Source organism: Corvus brachyrhynchos, unplaced genomic scaffold, assembly GCF_000691975.1.
Source record: "Corvus brachyrhynchos isolate BGI_N302 unplaced genomic scaffold, ASM69197v1 scaffold67, whole genome shotgun sequence".
In the NCBI taxonomy this organism is placed as follows: domain Eukaryota; kingdom Metazoa; phylum Chordata; class Aves; order Passeriformes; family Corvidae; genus Corvus; species Corvus brachyrhynchos.
The window spans coordinates 377,760-395,325 of NW_008239114.1; the positions used below are offsets into that span (position 1 = coordinate 377,760).

A 17,566-nucleotide genomic window follows, 5' to 3' on the forward strand; every position below is an offset into this window, starting at 1 on the left:
ATCAGCTCACCGACTCAGCCGCGTAGTGAGTGGGGACACAGCGGGCACAACAGGGCCCAGCCTGGGCACCTCCCGGCAGCTCATGGCTGCTTCCAACCCAGCCTGGCAAAATCTGCTCCTGGGAATACCCCGAGCCTGCCAGACTTCATCCCACCAGTGTCATCGTCCATCCCACCAATATCATCCCCCATCCCACCAGTACCATTCCCCAATCCCACCAGTACTCTTCTCCATCCTACCAGTGCCATTCTCCATCCCACTGCTGCTGTCCTCCATTCCATCAGTGCTGTCCTACGTCCTCATCACACCAGCACCAGTGTCATCCTTCATCCAGCTGGTGCCATTCTGCATCCCAAAAGTGCCATCCTCCATCCCACTGGTGTCATTTTCCACCCCACCAGTGCCATCCCCCATCCCAAAAGTGCCACTGGCCTGCAGCCCCACCACCCTTGGTGTCCCCCAGCTCTCCCAGGGATGTCACCGCCCTGGAGTCCCAGTGTTTGGCAGAGCTCAGCCCCACAGCCATCCCCAAAAATCCGGGGGAAGGGGGAGACATGGGCAGCCCCTTGGCAGCAGGTCACGCCCCTTCCTGTCCCCCCAGTTACCTGAACCAGCTGGACAGGATCACAGCCCCCAACTACCTCCCCAACGAGCAGGATGTGTTGCGATCCCGAGTGAAGACCACGGGGATCATCGAGACCAAGTTCTCTGTCAAAGACCTGAATTTCAGGTGGGTGGGAGCCTCCCGCACCTCCATGACCACTCCTCCATGATTCCCCCCAGCCCTGATGGCGGGGAGGGATTTTGGGATGACCCTGACACTCAAGGGACCACCAACACTCTCCCACGGGTGGTGATTCCTGCTCCCCCGAGGATGTGGTGCTGGGACCGTCACATGGGGGGTGTCAGGACCAGGTGTGTGGGTGTCCCCCTCATCCTTGTCCCCTCCCCAGGATGTTCGACGTGGGAGGGCAGCGCTCAGAGCGGAAGAAGTGGATCCACTGCTTCGAGGGGGTGACCTGCATCATCTTCTGCGGGGCCCTGAGCGCCTATGACATGGTGCTGGTGGAGGACGACGAAGTGGTGGGTCGGGGTCCTGGAGGCACTGGGAGCCAAGGGGGAGAGGAACAGGGAGCTCCAAGGGGGCTGTGGGGAGGGAGGAACAACACTCTGCACTATCAGATGCTCTGGGTGATCCAGGAAAGGTGTGGGAGATGCAGGAGGGAGCTGGTTCCCACCCAGCTGTGCCCAGTAAAGGTGTCTGTGCTTCCTCTGGGCCACAAATCCATGGGTCTGCCCACGAGGAAACCCCTAAGTGCTCCTGAGCACATCCTGAGAGCCACCAGAGAATGGCCACACAGCCAGTCAGCTGGAGCAAAGCCAAAGGGAAAGGCAGGAAGAGCCAGGAACCGGCTGGGATGAAGGAAAACCTGGTCCTGAGGCACCTCGTGCCTCGCTGTGCCCTCTGAGGTAAGGAGGGCAGCTCCCACTCTCCCAGTGTGGAGGCACAGGGACATGAACCAAGGAGTGTCCAGGGAGGGATGCAACAGCAGAGCCCTGGGAAAGCAGCTTGGAGGGCACAGATGTGGAAAGAACACAGAAGCCCCATAATGGGTTTTTCTTTGAAGAAATAAGAGAGAAGGGGTGAAGATGAGGACAGCAGGAGCAGCTTCTTCCCTGGCATCTCCTCCCATGGTCCCATGGCTGCTCCTTGGGATCCAAATACCTTCTCCTGAAGCTGGGTCAGGGTCAGGATCTGCTATCCCTGGGCCCTGCCATGGCCAGGCAGGAGCTCACAGCCCTTCCTCAACCATGTGCAGAAGGAGAGCACCCTTCCCATGGAAGCCCTTGGAAGAGGCTGGAATGCTCACCCACTGTGGGACAGGGCAGGATTTGGGCAGAGCTGGTGCTCTGCATACAGAAAAGCTGCTGTGAGGGGAAGCTGGATGAGGGAAAACCATCCCTGGAGAACCCACCTGCTGCCCACAGATGGAGGAATCCCCCTTACATAAAGAAAAACCTCCCACTGAACTTGGCTCTGCCTGGATGGATCCTCATTCCCTCAGGATGACCCAGCAGCAAACAAAGAACTCAACATCTGCTCTGAAACTGGAGCTTTTCCTTTTCCCAGCTCCTTTCCAAAACTGTGGATAACGGCCAGAAGCCGTGGTCCATCAAGAGCATGCCCCTGCTGACTGCAATGGTGCTGCTCACTGAGCATCTTCCTTGCAGGCTGCGAGGTTTCCATGGATAATTTTCCCAGTGAAATCACCACAATCCTTCATTTCTGACAACCCCAGGAGGCACCGGAGCCACTCCCTACCCTGAGCATCACCTGGATTTATGATTTTGGGTGGGCAGGAGGGACTGGGCAGGCAGCAGGACCAGCTGCTGCTGCAGCAACTGGGGAAAAGCTATTTTCTAGGGAATGGGGGGCTGGGGGTGGGCTGCAGCGGCCCAAAGGGGGTGTCAATCCATGACGATCTGCTTCCCTGCAGAACCGGATGCATGAATCCCTGCACCTTTTCAACAGTATATGCAACCACAAGTTCTTTGCTGCCACCTCCATCATCCTCTTCCTCAACAAGAAGGACCTTTTTGAGGAAAAGATCAAGAAAGTCCACCTCAGCATCTGCTTCCCGGAGTACGATGGTAAGCCCAGAGCTTCCTGGCCTTACCCCTCCTCCTCGAGACCCCCCAAACCAGGGGCTGCGGAGTTGTGTGGTCCCAGCACAGATCTGGCAACTCGGTTTTGGGATATGTTGTGATGGGGCTGGGGAAGGGGAGATGAGGATGATGGAAATTGGCTCCATCCTAAAAAATGGCTGGGAAAGGGGATGAGGATGAGGAGGATCAGAGCCGGTTTTATCCCAAAAAACGGAAAGGGGAAAGGGATGAGGACGAGGATGACCAGAGTCAGCTCCATCCCAAATAGGGGTGGGGAATGGGATGAGGATGAGGAGGATCAGAGCTGACTCCATCCCAAAAAAAAGGCTGGGGAAGGGCAGGACATGAGGATGAACCAGCTCCATCCTGCTCTGGGGTGGCAAGTCAAACCCTTGGAGGCTGGAGCTGAGGAGAGGACAGATGTGGCCTTGGGAAGGTGTTTGGAAGAACGGAAATGGGGTAAAAAGGAGCTCTGTGCTACGCATGGACAGCTCTCAACCCTTCTCTCCCTCCAACACTCCCCCATGGGAGCAGCTCAGCAGCATTCCCTCCCTCCACAGGTCCCAACACGTTCGAGGACGCAGGGAATTACATCAAGACCCAATTCCTGGATCTCAACATGCGGAAGGACGTGAAGGAGATCTACAGCCACATGACCTGTGCCACAGACACGCAGAACGTCAAGTTCGTCTTCGACGCCGTCACAGACGTGATCATCAAAGAGAACCTCAAGGACTGCGGCCTCTTCTGAGCACCAGCAGGTATGGGAGGGAGGCTGGAGCCAGAAAATAGAGACAGGAGAGGGGAGGAGGGTGGTCAGAGCTGGCTCCATCCCAAAAAGGGCTGGGGAAGGGGATGAGGGAGAGCAGTGCTGGCTCCATCCTAGAAAAAGGACTGGGAAACGGAAAGGGGATGAAGAGGAGGATGATCGGTATCAGCTCCATCACAAAAAGGGCCATCCCACAAAAAATGGGAGGAGGATAAAGATGATCAGAGCTGGATCCCTCCCATAAAGGGCTGGGGAAGGGGACTGGGATGAGAATGATCAGAATTGGCTCCATCTCAGAAAAGACTGGGGAAGGAGAGGGAGATGAGGAAGAGCAGAGCCAGCTCCATCCCAGAAAAAGCTGGGCAAGGGGAAAAGGAAGAGCAGAGTTGGCTCCATCCCATAAAGGGCTGGGGAAGAGGAGTGATATGAAAATGATCAGACCTGGATCCCTCCCATAAAGGGCTGGGGGAAGGAGGACGGGGATGAGGAAGAGCAGAGTTGGTTCCATCCCCAAAAAAGGGATAGGGAAGAAGGAAAAGGAAGGGAATGATCAGAACCAGCTCCATCCCAAAAAAAAGGGCTGGGGAAGGGAGAAGGGAATGAAGAAGAGCAGAGCCAGCTCCATCCTCCCTGAAAAAAAGGCTGGGGAAGGGGCTGGAGATAAGGATGAGCAGAGTCAGCTCCATCCCCCAAAAAAGAGCTGGGGATGAGGATGAACAGAGCTGGCTCCATCCCAAAAAAAGGGCTGGGAGGGGGATGAGGATGCTCAGAGCTGGCTCCATCCTGCTTTGTGGGGTGTGGGATGTAGGTCCACCTGATTTTGCCATCAAATCCTGGAAATCCTAGGAGTAGGGGAGGGGAGGATGGACTGGGAGCAGTGAGGAGGGGGGAGTCTGGGGTGCCATTAGCCCAGGGACGGGGTCACATCCCTGTGCTGAGCTCCCATGGGATTCAGTCTCATCCCACAGTGGGGTGGGCTCAGATGGACAATTCCCATCCTTGCACATGGAGTGATGAAAACAACAGATTCCAGCCCCAATCCTCCCCCTGAGCTAAAGGGAATCATTTTATTTCTCTCCTGTTGCAATTCCACCTGCCCAGGCTCAGCGGATGGGAATATCCCAAGGCACACTCTGCTGCTCTCAGCCTTTTAGCTCATCTTAAAACTTTAATTAGGGTTTATCACCCTAATTAGGGTTTATCATCCTAATTCTTGCACTAGTCTGAGCGGCAGCAGGAGTTCCATCGTCTCTCCCCCCTTTCCAAACAGCTCCCTGCCACTGGCTCTGACACTTTGCTTTTCAGGGAACCTCTGGTGCTTCCCTTATCCTTGAATATTAACAGAAAAGCAGGAAAAAGCTTAAAAAAAAATCCTCAAGCAGGTTCCCTGCAGGCAGGAGGCACCAGAAGGTGACACCTGGAAAGGGGGGGGGAGCGGGATGCTCCATCCTCATCCCCATGGAGGAAGGCACAGGGATGAGGTGACACAAGTCCCTGAACCCCACCTGAGTTTTTCCCTTGTTTCCATAAAATTGCTCCTCTAAGCCCTTCCCTGGGTGTGTTTAACTCCCTGTTCTCTCTCCCTCCCTCCCAGAAGAAGAAAACATTCCCGTCTCACCGTTCTGCTGAGCAGAGCCAAAGGAAGAACCAACCCCCACCACACGTCACTCACTCCCACTTTTTCTATGACCTGCCCAAATCCGCCTCCTTCCAAACCCAAACAAGGAAGGAGCTGAAGCTCAACTTCCTGCTCCCTTTCATGGCCATTTCCTCTTTTTTTTTTTTCCAAGGAAGAACCCCTGTTCCCGGCGTTTTACAGGAGGTTTGACACCATAGAGCACAGCCAGGAATAGGAAACATGAGGGAGTTTGGGAGGTAGGATAGATGTTGTCCCCTTGCCCATCCCTCTGCAGCCCATTCCTGCCCTTGGATCGAAGCTGGATTAATCCAGGCTGGAATTTCTGGGGAAAGTGGAGGCTGAGTTACCTCCAAGTCGCTTCTGGGAACCAACCTCAGTCTTTCTTGGGAACAAACCTCAACCCTTGGGCAGGAGAAATCAGGGGGTTTTGGGGTTGTTTTGGGCCCTACATGGAGGGAATTTCCCAGGCAGGAGGGGCTGAGGAAGGGAATCCCAACTCCAGCCCGGGAATGGGCTGGATAAAGAGGAAATGGTTACTTGAAAGATTTTTGTTCTGCTACTTAGAGCTGCATTTGCTCTGTCTGTTTGTAAATAATCCATAGATGAGCCCTGTATCCATCCTCTCCCTGTTTCCTGCAGAGATCTCCCATCCAGCTTCATTTAACTGTAGGAAAACACAATAAAAGAATACGCATGACGTGGATGTTCTTCCTTTCTCCCACTTCCACTTCGCTCCATTCCTGCGTCCCAGAGCTTGGATCAAGGGAAATTTCACACGCTTTGCAGCCATTCTGGGGGTGTATAGATCTCTGGATCTCACCTGGAACACCCCATGGCCACTGCTGGGCTCCTGGGGGGTGGGATGGGGGTCACCATCCCAAAAAACTTCCTGGCCAGAGCGCCTGGATGAGATGAAGCTCCTGGATGAGTTGAAAGGATGAGTTATCCCATAAGTGGCTGGAAGGGAATTGTTAACCAGACACAGCACCAGAGAGCTTGGAAAAGATTCTAGAACAGGGAATCTCCCTCAGGGCTCTCCTTGCCAGCACCCACAAGCCTCCCTGGGGAATTCATCCTGGATTTCTAACCAAGTGTTCTCAGAACAGTCCCACCTCCATCCTGCAGAAGCACCCAGAGCAGAATTCCCATCAGGTTCACAGCAGCCAGTGAGGTTTGGGCTACAAATAAGCAGTAATTATCCATCTGCCAATAACCCCATGGGCAATGGGATTCCTGGCATGTTCCAATTGTGCCAGCACGACCCAAGTCTTTGGGAGCAGTGGTAGGTGATAAAGCACGAGGAACCTCCCTGTCCAGGTAATTCCCAATTCCCATCAAAGCTCCTCATTTCCTTCTCCAGCAAAGCACAAAAGCTGAGAATGCTCCTGGAAAAAGGAAGAATAAAGTGGAGAAAAGGCTACAAGCTTTACTCACCATTTTAATACTGCCAACAAGTCTAACAGATCCAACTGTACACATGACAAACTGGGAAGAGTCTGGATGCAATCATGGATCAGCAAAGGAATGTAGGACTGGTTAGGGATGGCACTATAGGGAAACAGGGATTTGGCACCACACAGACAAAGTAAAGGCATGCTCAGGACAGGGCTGGGCAGGGAGGGCCACGGGAAAGGCAGCACAGAACAATCCACCGTTTTCATCCCAAAAAATGCACAGGAATCAGTGGTTTGGGAGCTTGGGAGCAGCAGTTTTCCCCCCAGCGAGGGCTCAGCTCCTCTTCCCACCGAGCCAGGATTATGCTGAGCACAAATCCCTTCCAATACTGGCATAAAACTGGGCTCAAACCCTCAAACAGAACCTAAACCCTCCTTCTGCTGCAAGGAGCCTTTCCCAAAGCCTGGGGGGGTGCAGGATGGTAACAAATCACACATGGAAAAAAAGCCGAAGCTCTAAGGATCCCTTAGTAGCTGCAGAAATATTAAATCCTGGCCACAGCAAGTGTTAAAAACAAGGAATTCCTGCTAAGAGGAATATTTTCTGCAGGATCTGCTCACATGTGCATAGTTAAGTGATTTTTTTTTTTTGTTGCTTTTTTTTAATTATTATTATTTTTAAAACAAGGTTTGCAAATAAAGAAATAAAGTTTAGTAAAGTTATAGTTTTCTCGATGGAAAAAAAAAAATAACCTTAAAAACAGACTAGTGGTGGCTTGTTAACCAAAGGAAGAGAGAAAGCTACATATCCAAGGTCTGGAATCCAGCTGGAATCCACCGCACACCCCGGAGATCACGCCGTCCAACGATGCCAGGAGGATCTACTCCCACTACGTGGCTTCACTGTGCCCTAATTCCACATCCCACAGCAACAGAAGGTCCCTAAGACAGAAGATTGTGCTAAAGAATTCCAGGATTCCACGTGTTCCCTGCTCCTGGGTCATGCTCGTCGCTGTCCCCACGAGGCAGCAGGAGTCTGGGGCTCACCAGGCAGAAACACTGGGAAGGAAACCAGGAATGTAGAAGGGAGCAGAGAGAGCCGTTCCCAGCGGGACACCCGGAGCTGCATTTACCTCTCAGTAGAGCCCACACTCCTTGAGGTTGTTTTTGATGATGACGTCGGTGACGGCGTCGAAGACGAACTGGACGTTCTTGGTGTCGGTGGCGCAGGTGAAGTGGGTGTAGATCTCCTTGGTGTCCTTCCTCCGGTTCAGATCCTCGAACTGGCACTGGATGTAGGCGGCTGCCTCCTCGTACGTGTTGGAGCCTGGAAAGGAAAAGATCCCTGGCTTTGCCCACCAGCTCACGGGAGCTTTTAAGTCCGTATTAAGCTGCTTGCAACCATCTGCCTTATCCAGCTACAAATCCAAATCCACCATTAACTCCTTCTAGGAGATCTGAGCTCTATTCCCAGCTCCTGGGCAGTGACCTTGGACATGGGATCCAGGGATTGCTGTGTGCTGGGACAGCCACGCTCCACAAAAGTGACAAATCATATGAATCACGGGCTGGAAGGGACCTTCAAGCCCATTTCATTCCACCCCCTGCCATGAATAGGGACACCCTGCACTACACCAGGTTGCTCCAAGCCTTGTCCAGCCTGGCCTGGAGCACTTGCAGGGACAGGGAATCCACATCTTCTCTGGGAATCAAAGAAATCAACAGGTTTGAAGAGATTGGAAGGGTTTTTTAAACATGTAAATGCCTCGAGCAGTGTCCAGGTAAAGCCTTCCACCTGTGTGGAACCACAGCAGGCATGGGCTCCAGAAGAATCCACGCCAAACACGGACGCTCCAGGGTGGACAGGAGCCAGAGCAGGATGTGGTTAAGTTCCACATCCTCCAAAACTGAATTTAAATGGAATTATTGTCCTAGTAAGGTGTGGAAAAGGAGGAGTGACCTCGATTTGCTGGAGCGCAACACTTTGGGGTTCATATTCCAGGGAAGGACAAAGGTTGTTTCCACGCACAGCTCTTCCAAGAAAACAAGCTACCAGGTGCCCACTGAACAGGCCAGAGACACTGTCCAGGAGACACAGGCAAGGAATTGGGGGAAAAGTTTGTAACTGATTCTGGGTTGTGTAAGGCTCTGACTCACTCATTCCCGGCCTACCTGTGTACTCCGGGTAGCAGATCGTTAGTGGGCTCTTCTTAATCTTCTCCTCAAACAGGTCTTTCTTGTTCAGGAAGAGGATGATGGAGGTGTCTGTGAACCATTTGTTGTTACAAATGCTGTCAAAGAGTTTCATACTCTCATGCATCCGGTTCTGGAAAAAGAAATCCAATGGGAGAGATGTTAGGGAAGGGTGGGATGGGGGACAGAGGATCTGCTGCACAGGCCAGACTCAAAATTGGGGTGTCACCGCCACATCCTCACTGCCATTGCCCCAGGAGGAGCACAGGGGGACAAGTCACCTCCTCCTGTTCCTTCCTGGAGTGACTCACACGTAGGGAACAAGCCATGAGAACAACTCCAGGCACCTCCCAGCAACCAGGACGGTGGAAAACCTCATTGATGGGTTGTGTTTATCACTTTGTGGGGCAAGATTCCACCGGCTGATCCAAGGAGTGCTTGTCCTTGCAGCTCTCAGACAATTTAACAGGAGGAATATGCCAGGAACATTCCAGCCTGCTGCAGGATGGAGCTAGGATGCTCCCAGCTCCCTTCCATGCAGCCATAAACCCCACATCACGCACCATCTCCTCGTCCTCAGCCAGCACGAGGTCGTAGTCGCTCAGGGCCACGCAGAAAATGATGGCTGTCACTCCCTCGAAGCAGTGGATCCACTTCTTCCGCTCTGAGCGCTGCCCTCCCACGTCGAACATCCTGGCAGAGGCGGGGGAAGGGGCTCAGGAGCTGAGCACACCCCTCCTGCCTGGCCCCCGTGGCGTTCCCAAGGATGGGGAAGGCTGAGCAGCAGGTTGGGAACACGCAGGGTTTCAGGAGCTTCCCTCAGGAGAGGGGGTTTTAAAATTCCCATCTTGGGAGAGGGGATTTTAAATCAGAATTCTCTATTTTCTTTCAAGCCAGGGTGGATAGAGCTTGCAGCAACCTGGGCTAGTGGAAGGGGTCCCTGCCTGTCGCAGGGGAGTGGAACAAGATGAGCTTCCAAACCATTCTATGATTCTATCCCACGTCTCTGGCTGTCAGTAGGAAGAACTGGAAGCTACCATCCAGAGCTCTGCTGATTTTGTTCTCTCTCCTATTTCCTTAGCAACAACCCATTTGCTTGACTGGACTCCAAACACCTTCTCAAAGCGCTTCCAGGGAAATGGATTATCGGGAACACGCTACACCTGCAAGCTCCTGCTGGGACCCAGGAAGAAATTAATGGGGTTAAGAAATAATTTCATGTATTAAAAAATAATCTGAGGTACTGGAGGTTAAAGGCTGTGCAGCTGCTTACGGGATTTCTGTAAAAATTAAATTAATTTCTAATTAAATAGGAATTTGTGTCACAGGTAGTTCCAGCCCCCTGCTCATCCAAATATTTTGATGAAAGCCCAGGATTGGGATTTAATTAAATCAAGTTAATATCTGAGTTATTAAGTCATAGATATTGATTTGTTCCCAGAGCAGACAAGGAGCTGTCCAGGGGGGAATTTAATGATACTGAACTAACTCCCATCTCCTATTTAACCCTCTGGTCTAGAAGGAAAGATGGAAATCTCTGTGAGGATCCAGGATATTTACATGGCTGGAATCATTTGCCGTTAGCACAGAGAGATCCATGAAGGAAGAGCATCCCTGACAACTCAGCTCATCCCAATTCCAGTCACTGCAGCTTCCCCATCCCATTATTAATGGCTGAGATGGAATATCAAGGCAGAGCTGGCAGCACCAGGGTTTCCCAAGGATTAATGCTTCCCTTTGTGGAGCAAATCCCTCCAGGACAGCACCTCGCCCTGCACATGATCGATGGCTCCGGGTGGGATCAGGAAGGAGGGTGGAGATGATTAAAGGAACACACTGGAGATGCTAATCCTGATCCATCACCACGAGAAGACAAGTTATTCCTTGGATGGACCAGAAGCTGCATAAATAAATCGATGATGCCGAGTACTTTGGCATTTTTGTTAAAAATGTTCTTAAATTGCACAGTTCAGAAGCCAAAATGCTGCTCTCCCAAAAACTGTGCAAAAGTTTCCTTCTCCAGAGGAGACCATGGAGATGCTCCAAGGACTGGAGCCCCTCTGCTCTGGAGCCAGGCTGGGAGAGCTGGGAAGGAGAAGGCTCCAGAGAAACCTGAGAGTCCAGTGCCTAAAGGGGCTCCAGGAGAGCTGGAGAGGGACTTGGGACAAGGTCCTGGAGGGACAGGACACAGGGAATGGCTTCCCACTGCCAGAGGGCAGGGATAGATGGGATCTTGGGAAGGAATTCTCCCTTGTGAGGGTGGGGAGGCCCTGGCACAGGGTGCCCAGAGCAGCTGTGGCTGCCCCTGGATCCCTGGAGGTGTCCAAGGCCAGGTTGGATGGGGCTTGGAGCACCCTGGGATAGTGGGAGGTGTCTCTGCCCATGGCAGGGGCTGGAATGGGATGGAATTTGAGGTCCCTTCCAATCCAAACCAGTCTGGGATCCTGTTAAAACCCTTGGATTTTGCTGCAACTCCATCAGAGTGTTTCACAGCCCATTTATAAAGAAGCCAACAAACGCTTTTCAGGAACACGAACAGGAAAGGCTCCAAACCATTGGCACAGACAGAGGGAATGGGGCTGAGCCACAGGCACTGCGCTGTCCTACACCCAGCCTCCGGCACTGGAGTGCCCTGGGGCTCCAGCTGCTTGTCAGGAGCACACGTGGGATCTGAAGCGAGGAATTCCTAAGCAGCAGGAAGGGGAGCTACATGGATCCAAGGTGAGGAAGGAGGGATGCAGCCTCAGCATACGGAGGCAGTGGGAGCCGCTCTGAGGTTAGAGGAAGCTCGTTAGTGACATGTAAAGGGACACTGCCAGGAGCAGGCTGGATCCACAGCCTGGCAGGGACTGGATCAGCAGAGGGGACAGGAAAGTCCCAGCCCCTGCAGTGCCAGGCACAGGCTGGCAATTCCAAGAGGAACACATGGAGCACACCATGCATCCCGGAGCCACAGCCTGGCTGCAGGCACGCCTCGGTTCCTCTGCTCCGAGGAAAGGGTTAAACTCAAACTCAAACTCCAGTCAGTGTCCTTTTAGTATTATTTTTGGGATTGGATCCTGGAAACGAGCAGTCAGTACCTGTGTCTGCGATTCCAACATAAAAGCAGCTGAAAAGAACAGAAGGCAAATCAAAGTCAAACCGGTCTCTCCAGTGAGCGCCGCCAGCGGAGAGGGATAACGGAGGGAAGGAGGACAGTTAAACCAGGAGCAAGTGTGGGATGTGCCCCCAGCACGGGGCACGGGCAGAGCCCCTCACTCACTTGAAATACAGGTCCTTGAAGGTGAAGTGAGTCTCCACGATTCCTGTAGTTTTCACTCTGGTCCGCAGCACATCCTGCTGAGTGGGAATGTAGGTCGGCTGGGATATTCTATCCAAGTCATTTAGGTAACTAAACCAGAAGAGACAACACAAGAGGCTTTTTTTAGTCGGCTGCCTCACCATGAATCTTTTATAAACTGCAGAACAAAGCACAGAATTTATTTATCTCCCTCACACAGCACAGCCATGGAAGCAAACAACCCCCCTGGGCTGTCCTGAGGGATGTTTTGGGGGTTTGGGGATTTTAACCCCTCCCTGGATGACCTTGGAGGTGGTGCTGGTGGAGCTGAGCTGGCTGGGGAGGGCAGGGAGGGAATGCAGAGCCGTGCCAGGGCTGGATTTCCCAGGGCAATCCACAGTCAAGGTCTCTCGCTTCAAAGCACAAGGCAATAAATCCAAGGGTTTGCTGTTAAAGGCAGGGATGCGTCAAAGGAGCCGGGAGGGAGGGATGAAGCCTTAAAAACCATCCCAAACCAGGCAGATCCAGTCACCTCCTTCCCCAACAAGCTGACACAACACTCTCTGAGGATACAGCCCCGAAGGAAGCCACATCCTTGCAGCAATTTTCCCATCAAGACCCCAGCTAATTCCAGCCCCAGCACATTCCTCTTGGAGTTCAGCTCTCAGGCACACCGGCACGAGGCATAGATGATCCCCAGCGGGATCAGAAATCCCACTCCAGCCAGCAACACCTCTGAGCTCATCTTCCCTCCAGGCTCAGCCTCCTGCTTTCACAAAGATGACAGGGATCCTACAGCTCTGCTGGGGTGGCACAGGCCTTACTCTTTCTCCAGAGCAGGTTTTAATCAGCACAGCCCTGTGTCACTGGGAGGATTCAGGGGCACGAGGGCTCTGATGGGTGTAATAAACCCTCCCAGAACACACATTATTATCACAGATCCATTGTCAGCCAGGAATCGCTTCTTCCCATGTGCCTGGAAGCTGTGCTAGGAACCCCAGCAACACATCCCTCCTCCACCAGCTCCAGCACATCCCTGGCCAGGACTGCCAGGATTTGCAGAGCCCTGCCTTGTTTCTAAACCCCAGATCCCAATGATCTGCCAGGACCTGCCCGGTGCCACGGGGCTTTTCCCACAGAGCTGGCATCTGAGAGTGGATTTAGTGCAGGAAGAGCCAGTCCTCTCATCCCTCCCTCAGCTCCAAAGGGACAGCAGGTCTGAGCTGCTCTGTGACCAGGGTTGAGCCTGGCTTTAGTTTCGGTTTAGTAAAACACGAATTGGAAGGTATTTACCTTCCAGAGCTTCTACCAAGGAATATTTCTGCTGAGGAAGTCACACGCACAGATTTTATTTCTCCTCTCTCTCTCCTACCAGCTTAAGTTGATCTGAGCTGCAATGGATCAAAAGCCAGCGGGAATGCTAAGAACTGACCCAGCAGCTCCTCAAAGCCTGGCTTTGGTACAGGTCACACCACCGATGTGATAAATCATGGAATCATTTGGGTTGGAAAAGACCTTTAAGATAAAGTCCAACTTATCCCAGCACTGCCAAGCCCAAGCTGAAGCTATAAAGCACCTGCTCCCAACAGTCAGTTGGAAGTTTGGGCACTGAAAAGGGTGTAATTCCTAATTCAGGCTTTTGGAGCAGCCAGGGAGGAGGGAATGGATCTGGCAAACTCCCACCAAACAAACTCGATCAGGGAATAAGGTGTATCAGATTCAGTGGTGCTGCCTGAAACAATAAATTTTGCCAGACTAATTCCAGGGAGATCTAAAGGGCAAATCCCACGGAAAGATAAGCAGCTGGAAAACCCAGCAAAGGGGATTTCTGGGAAACCCTGGAAGCCCTGCCAAGTGTGGGCAGAGGAAGCAGCTCTGTCCTCCCAAAAATCCAGGCTGCGGAGCCCAGCTAGTGCCACTTGTATTTCAGATTAAGTGGAACTTGAAAAAGACACTCCAAAAAGCTGGAAAAGCACACTCTGAATTTCCTTGCTCCCAGTGACTCCTGGCCCCGGCTGCCACAGTCAGACTGCTCCCAGTCAGAGACACCCCTCACAAACAGCTCTGAGAACAAACACAGACCTTGCTGTGCCTCTCCTCATCCCACACATTTCCAATCCCTTCCCACCACCTCCTTCACCTCCATATGCTGAGGCTGCATCTCTCCTTCCCCCCTTGGATCCCTGTGTTTACAGAGCCAGCTATTCCTCATCCTTCAACACCACAAGCTTCCAAAAAGCCAATTTAGGTTTGTTTTCCTTATTTTTTCATGCTTAAAATGAGGCCCTGAGTACAAAAAAGTGCTGATCAAACCTACAGTGGCACTCATTTGTCCTGCTGACTTCTCCAAGCATTCCTGGGACAACCTATGTGTGCAGAGATCATCAAATCCCAGAATTCCAGGATGGTTTGGGTGGGAAGAGACTTTAAAGCCCATCTCTTTCCACCCCTGCCATGGGCAGGGACACCTCCCACTATCCCAGGTTGCTCCAAGCCCTGTCCAACCTGGCCTTGGACACTGCCAGGGATCCAGGGGCAGCCACAGCTGCTCTGGGCACCCTGTGCCAGGGCCTCCCCACCCTCACAGGGAGGGATTTCTCCTCAATATCCCATCTATCCCTGCCCTCTGGCAGTGGGAAGCCATTCCCTCTTGTTGAGTCACTCCAGGCCCTTGGCTGAAGCCCCCCTCCAGCTTTAGGTACTTGAAGGAGCTCTAACATCTCCCTGGAGCCTTCTCTTCTCCAGGCTGTACATTCCCAGCTCTCTGATCACGCTGTATTGGGAATTCCAGTCTGATCAGGAAACGTGCCAGCTCCAGTCCTGTCTCATCCCACACCCAGACAGCTCTAGGAAGCACTGATGGCAGGACAGGGATGCTGGGATGTGGACAAGGAAGATAATAGAGCTCCTCCCCTCATTATCCTGCTCACAGCAACCTTGGAATGGTGATTTCCCGTACAATTCACTCCTTTTGGTGCTAGGAGGAAGGATTTGAAAGGCACAAATAGCTCTGAAAGTCCTTAAGGGGGGAAGGAGGGAGAGGAGGAGGGGAAAAAGAAGAAGGGGGGGAAAGAGGGGAGGAAAAAAGGGGAGAGGAAAAAAGGGGATGGAAGAGGAGGGGAGGGATAAAAGACGAGGGGGAAAAAGAGAAGGAGGGAAAAAAAGGAGGGGGGGGAAAGGAGGAGGGGAGAAAAGGAGGGGAGGAAAAAAACCCACTTAGAAATAATCTAGGTTTTATCCAGCATCATGTCAGGGAATTCAGGCCAGAAGTGGCATTTGGGAACACGAAGAGACCTGCAGGAGTAGATGAAGGCTGATCAGGAACTGTGCTAATTGCCCGTGAGACTGCAGATAATTACCTACAGGCTGGGATCTGCCTGAATTCTGGGAAAAGTATCAAAACTAGGAACGAAAACACTTTAAAGCGTTATGTGCTTGGTGACATTTCCAAGTATCTTGAAAATCTGGAGATGTGTGAAATGGAAATATCCTTCACATTCACCCTGCTGCACCCTGAACAGGGGTTTAGATGGGATATGGGGAAGGAATTCCTCCCTGTGAGTGTGGTGAAGCCCTGGAATGGAATGCCCCAAGAAGCTGTGACTGCCCCATCCCCAGAAGTGGCCAATGCCAGACTGGACAGGGCTTGGAACAACCTGGGATAGTGGAAGGTGTGTCCCTGCCATGGCAGGGGGTGGAATGGGATGGGTTTTAAGGTCCCTTAATCCTGGGATTCCATGATTCTGGAGCCAGGCTGAGAGAGCTGGGAATGCTCAGCCTGGAGAAGAGAAGGCTCCAGGGATGGAGACCTCAGAGCCCCTTCCAGTGCCTAAAGGGGCTCCAGGAGAGCTGGAAGGACTTGGGACAAGGGCATGGAGTGGCAGGACACAGGGAATGGCTTCCCACTGCTGGAGGGCAGGGTTAGATTGAATATTGGGAAGGAATCCTTCCCTGTGAGGGTGGGGAGGCCCTGGCACAGGGTGCCCAGAGCAGCTGTGGCTGCCCCTGGATCCCTGGAAGTGTCCAAGGCCAGGTTGGACAGGGCTTGGAGCACCCTGGGACAGTGGAAGGTGTCCTTGCCCAGTGGAATGAGATTGGATTTAAGTTCCCTTTCCCAGCTGTGCACAGAGGTCCCAAATGCTTCTCCACGGCCCTGGCTGGAGGCAGGAGCTGGGAGCCACGGAGCCACTGCTCACGTCAGAGGGAAAGACAAATGGGAAGTTGCAAAAAGGAGAGTTAAAAAAAGAAATGTTTGCAATATTCCACAAAACCCAGGGTGGCTCCAGGGGGCTTTAGCAGACTGTGCTGGGAAAGGCACTGAGCATTTCCACATCAACAGCCTGGACCAGGAGCTACTCAAGTGTTCTTTTTAAGACAAGAAAAAGGAAGAAAACATGGAAAACACTATGATTCCAGGAGAAATTGTTTGGATTAGTGTTATCCTCCACCCCCTCTCCTCCCACACCACCTCCAGCCTGCCAGGGCAGTGCTCCGACAGGCAGGATCTCTGCCTGCACAAGGGAAAGGGCTCAGTGATGCAGGAAACAGCAGGAAGGGGAATTTTTGGAACAATTCCCTGCTGAAATGCTCAGCTCTCTGCCACAGCACCCCTGCTCTTGATGCCACCTGATTTTCACAAGCAGTTACTTGTCTGTTCCTCTCTTCCTCCATTCCACGTGTCTCAGCCCCAGAATCTGATGCGGAGCCAGAACTGGTCTGGAAGCACAGCACAAAACTGGATTTCAGCTGGAAAACCAGCAAATGGGGCATGGATTTAATGGCTGCTCACCCTGAGGTTTCAGTGCTGTTTGCAGGAGATAATGAAAGGAACAGGGAAGTGAAATTCCCAAGAGAAGTGGGACAAAGCCTACATCATCCCAGCACAAAAAGGGATGCAGGACATCCATCCCTGGTGGTCAGGCACTGGAACAGCTCCCCAGGCAATGGTCACAGCCTCAAGGCTGCCAGAGCCCAAGGAGCATTTGGACAATGCTCTCATCCATGGAACAAAATCCCCTCAAACACAGGGTGGGATTTGGGGATGTCCTGTGCAAGGCCAGGAGTTGGACTTGATGATCCTTGTGGGTCCCTTCCAGCTCAGGATATTCCATGATTCTAAGCGTGGAGAAGGAAATTAATTGGGGAACACAAGAGATAAGGCAGGTCAGGAGCCATGTGCTGAGGGGAAGGAAAACCCAGGGAATTCTGCAAGTCCGGTGGAAGATCCAGCCCTTTACCAGCGTGAACTTGCTGTGAAGAAATGAACCCACTGGCAGCATTTCTCAACCACGAAGTTGCCGAGCTACAGATGCACAATAACATTGGTTTGGTGCAACTTCCTGTGGTTTTGGGACAGGAAGCTGAATTTTCTGGGGCACTCCTCAGGAAATGCCTGGGTGGCTCATCCCGGGTGCAATGTCCCCATCCCAGGCTGTGCCAGCTCCTGGCAGCAGCCACACCTGCACCTGGACATGGGTGGGTGGCAAATATCCAGAAATGGGAAGAACCCTCCAAAATCCCACCCCTGGAAGGCAGTTGGGTCAAGCAGGTACCTACAAAAGCAGGGTAACACCCTCTTTTCCCCATCTGCTCCTTTTCTTCAGCTGCCTTCAGCCTCCTCCTCT

General features: G+C 52.5%; 2 protein-coding genes and 1 long non-coding RNA gene across 4 annotated transcripts in view; 2 read left to right on the top strand and 1 right to left on the bottom strand.

Annotated features, from left to right (window-relative positions):
• The window catches only part of GNAT2 (G protein subunit alpha transducin 2), an 8,400-nt gene extending 2,628 nt beyond the window's left edge, over positions 1-5,772 (top strand). The window contains exons 5-9 of the mRNA XM_008638005.2: positions 602-730; positions 954-1,083; positions 2,499-2,652; positions 3,228-3,428; positions 5,031-5,772. Coding sequence (XP_008636227.1) covers positions 602-730; positions 954-1,083; positions 2,499-2,652; positions 3,228-3,418 — 604 coding nt within the window. The 3' untranslated portion in view covers positions 3,419-3,428; positions 5,031-5,772. The remainder of the gene's footprint in view (positions 1-601; positions 731-953; positions 1,084-2,498; positions 2,653-3,227; positions 3,429-5,030) is intronic.
• Positions 5,773-6,493: 721 nt separating this feature from the next.
• The window catches only part of GNAI3 (G protein subunit alpha i3), a 15,286-nt gene continuing 4,213 nt past the window's right edge, over positions 6,494-17,566 (bottom strand). The window contains exons 4-8 of one of the 2 annotated variants that reach the window (XM_017739837.1): positions 11,925-12,053; positions 9,226-9,355; positions 8,642-8,795; positions 7,603-7,796; positions 6,494-7,411 (exon numbers count right to left, since the gene is read on the bottom strand). In XM_017739837.1, coding sequence (XP_017595326.1) covers positions 7,606-7,796; positions 8,642-8,795; positions 9,226-9,355; positions 11,925-12,053 — 604 coding nt within the window. In that variant the 3' untranslated portion in view covers positions 6,494-7,411; positions 7,603-7,605. Of the gene's footprint in view, positions 7,529-7,602; positions 7,797-8,641; positions 8,796-9,225; positions 9,356-11,924; positions 12,054-17,566 lie in introns of both variants that reach the window. The other variant, XM_017739836.1, reaches the window with a different exon arrangement.
• LOC108448061 lies at positions 9,370-9,910 on the top strand. Its single transcript, XR_001863843.1, has 2 exons — positions 9,370-9,449; positions 9,744-9,910. It is a non-coding gene; the product is annotated as an uncharacterized LOC108448061 (long non-coding RNA).